This window comes from Anas acuta, chromosome 19, assembly GCF_963932015.1.
Source record: "Anas acuta chromosome 19, bAnaAcu1.1, whole genome shotgun sequence".
Classification (NCBI taxonomy): Eukaryota; Metazoa; Chordata; class Aves; order Anseriformes; family Anatidae; genus Anas; species Anas acuta.
In genome coordinates, this window is record NC_088997.1 from 4590309 (window position 1) to 4598608 (window position 8300).

General features: G+C 50.3%; 1 protein-coding gene and 1 long non-coding RNA gene across 4 annotated transcripts; one reads left to right on the top strand and one right to left on the bottom strand.

Annotated features, from left to right (window-relative positions):
* Positions 1-392: 392 nt before the first annotated feature.
* LOC137842385 (uncharacterized) lies at positions 393-3696 on the bottom strand. Its single transcript, XR_011089043.1, has 4 exons — positions 3467-3696; positions 2825-2994; positions 1730-1862; positions 393-529 (listed from the first exon to the last, which is right to left on the bottom strand). It is a non-coding gene; the product is annotated as an uncharacterized lncRNA (long non-coding RNA).
* TMIGD1 (transmembrane and immunoglobulin domain containing 1) lies at positions 508-8293 on the top strand. Of its 3 annotated transcripts, none has more exons than XM_068656339.1 (7): positions 508-533; positions 4241-4341; positions 5222-5500; positions 5987-6265; positions 7015-7118; positions 7381-7409; positions 7797-8293. In XM_068656339.1, the coding sequence occupies exons 1-7, from the start codon at positions 520-522 to the stop codon at positions 7798-7800; spliced, it is 810 nt and encodes a 269-aa protein (XP_068512440.1). In that variant the 5' UTR covers positions 508-519; the 3' UTR covers positions 7801-8293. The 3 variants fall into 3 exon arrangements, with proteins under 3 accessions (XP_068512440.1, XP_068512441.1, XP_068512442.1); XM_068656341.1 differs by lacking the exon at positions 508-533 and adding an exon at positions 3929-3969; XM_068656340.1 differs by lacking the exon at positions 7797-8293 and having other exon boundaries at positions 7381-7413.
* The last annotated feature ends 7 nt before the right edge of the window (positions 8294-8300 follow it).

The following is an 8300-nucleotide window of genomic DNA, read 5'->3' on the forward strand; positions in this document are numbered from 1 at the left end:
GCCCGGTTGTCTGGAATTTCAACAAACCAATTGTAAAAGCAGCATGTGGCAGAGGACTGACTCACCCCGTCATTTTCTCTGCAGCCACTAACAACAAAACCTCCGCGCTTCCTTGGGCCAGCCTAGGAGCTGCCAGGCCCCTGGGTGAGCACGACCATAGGTAAGGGACTGACCTGCGGGACTCCTCCAGCTCCGCTCCGTGCTCCTGCGTGCAGAGAGCTGCAGCCCTGGCACACCGCGAGGCTTGGTACATGGGGGCTGTGGCTTTTGCCTTACAACACCCTCCGTGGTGGTTTCAGCCCCTGAGGAGTGCGGTTTCCTCCTGAAGACTGGCAGCGAGCGGCTCCCCGTCAACCAGCAAGATGGAGCAGCTGGGGCTTTGCGGATTCCTCGCCCAGGGAACGGGGGATGACTCCACAGCAGGGAAGTTCAAACTGCTCGTGTTTTTTGGCAGGTCTTCACACGATCAAATCAGCACTCGGATTTCCAGCAGAGCACTTCCGAGAAATCCCACTGGTGATGATGGTTCCTAGGTAGGCAAAAATATCTTGGGTCTGGGCTGTAGAGTAGCCACAGAAGAACAGTGATGAAAGAGAAGCAGATCTGAGAATAATACCAGGGAATTTCCTGTACTGGCCGTCAGAGAGCATCTAAATCAGGCAAGAAACAGGCACCCAACTTAGCAGCATCCCCAGTCATTTTCTTTTCCCAGAGGAAGAAAAAACCCTTGAGTCCTGCCCCGCAGTGGCAGAGGCATGTTTTCTGTCCGGAAAAACAACAAAGTCACAGGGACCTAGCAGACAATCTCTGCTACAAGCCTGCTGAGGCAGGAGACTGCCTTGCAAATTGCTTTAATCAGGTTGAAAATGGAGTTTCATGATGCAAATTAAGGATCAATATTATTAATTTGCCTGGGTGCTACGAGGTGTGAAAGCTGAAGGCTGTTAAACAGGACTCCCTAGATGGGAAGCTGCAAGGACCAACACCGAGGTGGAATTCAGCACAGAAAACTCACCTTTATCTCCCGCAGGGACCTATATTGCTAATGTCATGCTAAGTTCTTTTCACATTTGCTTTTATTTGGGACTGTATTTCTCAGGTTAGGATAGCAACGGCCACACTCGGGTGCTATCTTTAGTTTTCTAAATCAAGACTGGTGACGAGGCGTGCCAGCAGCACCGAATGTGACCCAGAGCAGTTCGGGAAGAGGGCTGAGAACAGCAGCAGGCACTGTGGTGCAGCAGCACGCCACGACGTCCCTGCACACTCCTCAGAGTTCCTGCAGTCTCTGGATGTTTTCATCACAGCACAGGAAATGCTGGCGAGTGCCTTGATGCTCTTCCCTAAAGGTCAGACTTGCCCTTCTGGGCACATTTCTGCTCCTCGTGCTCACTTCTCACATCAGAAGATCCTGAAACAACAGCTTCAAGGGATTGTTTGAACAATTTAAACCTTGATGCCTGCTTAAAAAAAAAATACCTAAACTTCTGAAAGATGAGCACAGCGAGGCCAGGATACAGCTCCGTGCTGCACCGCTGCCAGCACAGGCTCCTCAGGGGGCTTCCCATGCCAGGATGAAACCCAAACCCACCCAGGAGGTCCCACACCCCTGCTCCGAGCTGCTACCCACAGCTTGGGCCATTGCCACGGGCTGCCAGAGGCACCCTGTGTCCCGCAGGGGGCACCCGCACCCCGTGCCTCCACACCCAAACCCGCACCCATTACTCACCAGCACCACGTCACAGCCCAGATGCCACTCACCTGCTGAGTGACTTCTTTTGCATCGTTTTTTACAACGTGCACTGGTCCAGCACTCCTTTTGCTATTCTTTCTCCTTCCCATGGCTATTCAGAGCGTGCGACCTTTCATTTCAGGGCGATCAGGAAACAGAATTATTAACAAACTTGTGAAAAAGTTCTGTCCCAACAGTGGACGATATCTGGGGCATGGGCTGCGAGCCTGCAAATCCATGTCTCATCCTTCCTGATCTTTATACTTGGGAAAATTGGTTTTGGGGGAGGCCCAGGGGTGCTGAGGATGCTCCTGGCATCCCCTGGCAGCCCGGCCCCGACAGCTGACAGCTGGCAAGTGGAGGCTGTGTTAGAGTCATGCCCAAACAATGGGGTTGCAAAATATGTAGCACCGCATATTAAAAAGGGATTAGGAGAGAACCACCACGAGTAGGAAGACGGGAGCAGGCTGGGAGCAGAGCCTCAGGCTCTGTTGCAAACATGTTTTCTGGAGCAGGATTACAGTGGGCTTGGAGGCACTGCTCACCTCACAACACAGCCCAGCCCGTGGATTCGCTCCCCAGATCCCACACGTCGGTGCAGATCCTGCTGTGCCCCAGACTCCAGGAGCAATCTTCCACCCTCACTGCTGAATATCAATTGTGCTGCCTGCCAGCGAACATTCAGGGGATTACTCGTTTTGCTCTCTACCCCCGGAGGCACTGAGGATAATCAAGTGGAAACCAAACCAAGGAGGAGGTTGGAGCTGGAAGTTAAGACAGCCAGTGGAAAAGGAACTTTGGCCCAATCTCTATCACGTTCTAAATCTTTTCTTCTCGGGTTTCCAAGGCTTGGATTACACCCAGAAATAGACTGCTGTGTGTTAATTTACTCCCTTCGGGGCTGCTCAGAGTCATATTTAACAACAGGCTTAATTGGGGTTTATTATTGTCAGCCCACTGTTGCCATAAGGACGGCGAGGAGGAGCGGGTGGGTGGATGGTTGTGGCTCAAGCTCAGCTCTGCCTAACCCAGCCTTGACACAATCCGAACACCTCAAAGGAGGTCACTGGATCCGCTGCCGCGGAGACTCACCGGGGTTCTGCCTGTCTGAAGGGTTCCTCCTGGTCTGAGTCACCAGGGGCTGCTTCACGTCCCGGAACATGACGTTTCTGTCCCTCCTAGGTGTCCCGGGAAGGTGGATAACGCAACCCACTCAGCTCGAGACCTCGGCGGTAATTAGACTCCCACAGGATGATTGTGCCCTTTATAAAAGGGAATATGCAAAAAGTCATTGCGAAAGTAATTCTTATCAGTTTTAGAGCATTCCCTTTCGGTGCCTCTGGCCAAGTTAACACCTTGCTTTTCTAGTCTCCCTTCCTTTGGCAGTTCCCAAATCCCATTGCAAAACAGGGCACTGCCACCGCTTTCATTTCAAAACTGTAAACCCAAGGAACCCCAGTTCACCTTGCTGCCTGTCACACAGACTTGGGGCAAATCCAGGGCAGAATTTTCCCCAGGTGCCATTTGATGCTGTGCCCTGCATCAATGACAGACCCACCATGGAACCTCTAATTCCTTTACTCTTCTTTCTAGACTGAAAAACACACCCCAGACTCCGTGCTTTCATCCTTCACATCCTCATTTACTCTCAACATTTCCTTTTTATCATGCGGCACCACTGCAGCGCGGCGACCCTCGCTCTTCCCAGGGGCTGAGCTAGCCGAGGGTACTCACCTTATAGCAGGGCAGTGGCACTGCTCCCTCTGCCAACACACGGTTCAAAGTCTGAATCGGTGCATTTTCTCCTTTTCCATCAAAGAAGGACACAGCAACGGACCTTCAGGCAGGAGGGGGAGTATTGGAGTCTCCTCCTGTTCAAGAATAATCTAGGATAAACTTCCTACGGCTTGAAACAGTGTCACAAACAGCCAGAAAGCAGAAAGTGAAAAGGTGTTATTTTTGGCAGAAGGTCTTTATAGCTGATGCAGGAACTTTCTCATTAGTTACTCATTGCCTCAGTAAGTCTCATAAAACAGACAGCAGAACCCAGCAAATACTTTTCTTCAGTGTTCTGAGAGCTCAGAAATCCAGGAATTAAATGAGGCCTTGAACCCATTTTATGGACTCACTTCTTAGTGAACTACCATAAAATATTAAAATCCAGACCTTATAAATGCGGGGAGGAGAGCACTGCACATTTCTTTTCAGAAGCAGCCTCTCCTGGGACACTTCCCAAGGTAAGTCCTCTGCCACATCCCAGAGACAGCCGCCCCTGGCAGACAGGTCGTGAGAGGCAAGGGATTCATGCAACAGAGGTGAAAGACACAAAATCTCCTTGGTTATGCTTGGACTTGGAAAAAATTGTGCAACAAATTGGCTTAGTTTATCCCCAGTGACCCTGGCCTGGTGTCGGTGAGGGCTCTCCCCAGGGTGTCTGATGGCAGCAGGCAGCCCCTCTGCGAGCCCCAGCAGCGGCAGCAGCGCTGTGGTTTTCCCTCTCTTCAACAGGCACCGGCTGGGCTCCTCGGAGATGGCACAGAAAAGCAGCCTTGTAGTCCCCTATGCAGTGCCTGTCCTCGTGGTTTGCTTTTTGGCATGTGTAGCCACAGGTAAGCAATGGAAAAAAAATCCATCATCACTTTGTCCGAACCGCCTCGTGCTGACAGGAGAAACCGGGGCTGGGTGCTGCCCGGGGTGATGTGCCACAGCAGCATCCCAAGTTTTCGTACGCTCTGGAGCTCTTTCCCTGAGGATTGCCTAAAAGCTGGCCTCTGATTTTAGAGGAGCTGAGCAGGGAATGGGGAAGCATCAGCATTTTTAAATGTTAGTGCAGCAGCTGCACGGGAATGACGAGGCCACTGTGCCTTTATATTCTGCAATGTGCTTTTAGCTCATTAATCCATGATAGCTTAGTCTAGTGAGTTTTAACTTGATAGAAAAATTTATTTCCCATACTGTTTTCCCATTTAATACATCCTGAGGTTTGCAGTTAGATTAACTGCAACTCACAAACTGCCTCGGCATGGCAGAGGAGCTGATTCACTACTCTACACTCTCAAGCACGTTCAGCTCAAGCCAAAAAGCAGAATACCAAACTGTGTCACGAAAACTGAGGGCACTGGTATGCTGCATCAGTGATTTGTAGCAGAAGGTTGGGCAATACTGGCAGGATGCTCTTTTGCTGTGTATTACGTCGTTGCTGACATAATGTGGTTTTCAGACATTGTCTTATTATAGGTCAGGCTTTGGCATTCACGCAGGCAGTTGCAAATGCCTCACTTTGATTTTAAGTAACCATGAAGTGAGCTTTGTGATGAAGATGCTTCCTGTCTCAGAAACTAAAGTCACACTTGAAAGATAAGTGTCGTGTTGAAGCCTGAAGCTCTTCTGTCAGTGTCTCCTTCAAAGTCAAGGCCTGGGGAAACCGCAGGGCTTCTGTGGGAAGGGTACAGCTTAGGACACCCAAATGCCCTCATTCTCCTTCTGCAGGCGTGGAACTGTCTGTAAACAACCATGCTGCTGACTTCACCCTGTCCACATCATCTGGGACTCCCATCTCCCTCTCCTGCCTGGTACAGAACAGCAGCAAGGCCGAGGAGCTGCTCTGGTACCGAGGAGATGGCCAAGTGGATCTGAAAGATGGGAACAAAGTGAACATCAGCAACATCTGCATCTCCCCGGCCACTGAGACCGACAATGGTGTCACCTTCACGTGCAAGCTGAGGCGGGACCAATCCGTCAAGGTCTCGGTGATCCTGGATGTCCAGTGTGAGTCGTTGTTGTGGGTATCTGTGTGGAACGGCCTGGTGAGACAGAATCATGGGCTGAGCACCTTGGGGTCTGGGTGTGAGTTGAAGGCAGGGTGTTTTGCACCCTTGTACGCTGTGTTCACCCGGAAAAAATGCGTTTAGGAGGAGACAGCTCACGTGGTAAGACACTCCTTTTCCACACTATTACTTATGGCCTGATCTGATGCCTCTTTTACAGGGAGTGGGTGGGCCCTTAAGAAGATTTTCTGGCTATGTCCCTGCCTCCACCTAGATTCTTTCTCAAGGATACAAGTCAGGGCAGGGGAGTCACGGGAGCGACTGTCATGCCTGCCCTGCTGATCCCTGGGGATCACGAAGGGCTGCAGGGCAGCGTGCCAACCCCATTTAAACAAGGCACACAAGTGATGTGAAAAGCGAAGTTATTTCCTGTTTAATGGCGAGCAGCGTTGTTAATGACCTATTTATCTGCATTTACTCTGAACAGTTCCTCCCAACGTGACTGAAGACGAGACCGTCAAAGCCGAAGAAGACAAAGATGTCACTCTGACCTGCAATGCCAAATCCAACCCGCAAGGCCAAGCAACCTGGTACAAGAACGACGCCATCCTGACCCTACAGCAAAATCGCTACCAGGTGTACCAGACTAGCGAGGTCTTCCAGCTCTCTATCAAGAAAGTAGTGAAGTCTGACAACGGGACCTACACCTGTGAGGTGAAATCCTCTTTGGGAACCGGGAGAAAGAATTTCCACCTGATAGTTGAAGGTAACAAGGCTGCTGCTAAACAATAAGGTTTACACCTAACTCTCCATTCTGTTTTACAACGATAGCAATCCACTTACATTAATATGGTGGAGAAGTGTAAAGAAATGTAAGTGGAAAGTGGCAAACTCCCCGTGTTTATGAGGATCTCACCTGCGCCCAGGTGCACAGCACCAGTAAAGGCCTTTCCTGCTTTACTTGTTATTCAAAGGCACTTGGCAAGCATGGCCTGAAGCAGACTCATCCCACTTTCTCACTTCCCATGATGACAGGGCACATTCAAGTGTGTTTTAAAGCACCTCAGGTCTCACTTGAAGCTTTGTATTCCAACCACAGTATTCTGTCATGCTAAAAAAGCTGCTTAAGGCAAGAGAGATTAGCTGTCCTCCAGAAATGACTGTACCTCTGTGGACTACAGGCAGGCGGAGGCCGAGCCGTGCTGGATGCCTGTGTCTCTGACAGGTGATGCTTGGTCAGGTGGCCCACCAGATTAGGGGCATCCACTGCCCACCCCACTGCCCATGGTGTCCTGAAAAAGAGATAAAAGCAACGTTAGCTGTCAGTGATACAGCTGGACATCCATATTGCCACGCGTAACAGTACCCCGGGGATCCTCTGCAGGGACCGACATTTTAATTCCTCCTTTGGTTCGCCAAAATAGAAATGTGCCTTTCTGTGGTTCTGTGAAATGACTTGTTTTATGTAACTGTACCAATCTAGCAGATACACAACCTCCTCTCCCCTCTTTGCAGATAAAAAACCTGTTTTCCCCCTGGAGGCTGTTATTGCTGCTGTGGTGGTGGTTACGCTCACCGTGCTTTTTGGAATTGTGGCTCGAAAAGATAAAATTTTTAAGGTACGGATAGATCTAGTTTCTGAGGGAAAAAAGTAGATTGGTTTGCTGTGATGCCCTTTTGTTTTCTGCCTTTTCTATACTGCTTTGTTGGGTTGCTTTTAGTGTTAGAGAACCATTATGTGTTACCTCCTGCATTAGATTTACCAGTAGATAAATCAAATATTAGGTATTCTAGGGGGAATTACACACATGTGAGACATTAGTAAAAATACCCCTTGGCCAGAACATATGAAAGATAACAGGACTCTGTCTTTATTTTCAGTGCTTCAAGAAATCAAGTGAAACAGCTCTGTAAGTATTTGACTGCGTATTCATGCAGCTTCCCAGAACAAGCTTCTGAATTAAATCCTGTCTTTAAGCCTCGGCAGAAGCTGGGGAACAAAAGACCTCAACACGCTAACTCCAGCCAGGCTGAGCTCCCCTGCTTCTGCTCTGGCTGGCCACAGTTGGCCTGCACCTCCAGAGGCTGGGCAGGAGCACGGGGACATGAGCACAGAGGCACAGCCCCAGGTGGCTCCTGGCCTGGCCATCCCAGCACCCTGCAACGCCTGTGGGGAGGCAGTGGGAAAAAACGGGATGCCCCAATACAGCCCAAGTGAATTCCACTCAGATGTTTTTGTATTTTTTTTTCCATAGTGAGTAATTTTTCTTTTTTTTTTTTTTTTCATTTCGCTGCAGGTAAGGATCAGCAAGTTCCCGTGCATGCCCACAGCTTCTAGTGGCGGAACACAAACCCCTGCAAAGAGATGATTAAACCCTGCCATAAGGCTCGAGTTCCTGTGGTCTTTTTGAAATACAAATACTTCTTCACGGCTCCCGATTCTGGTTTATTGTTTAAAGCACAGCCGGGGGGGGGGGGGGGGGGGCAGGCTGCCAAACCTTCCCTGTGTGCACACCCAGGGCTGGATCGGGGTGCGACACGGGACTGAGGGGCTGGCAGCCACCTTCTGGGCTCCGTCCTACAGCATGGCTCCTGGCCGCCCCGTCCTGCTGGCATCTGACTGCCCTGTGGTGTTTTTTGTGGTGTTTTTTGTGGTGTTTTTTGTGGTGCCGATAACCCCATCACCACAAGGCTGTGGCACCCAAACTTCCCCCCCGGGGCCATTACGGGGCACGAAGGCGCCACCGGGACCCTCTGTGCACCTCACTATATAAATAAATAATAAATAATTAAATAGGGGT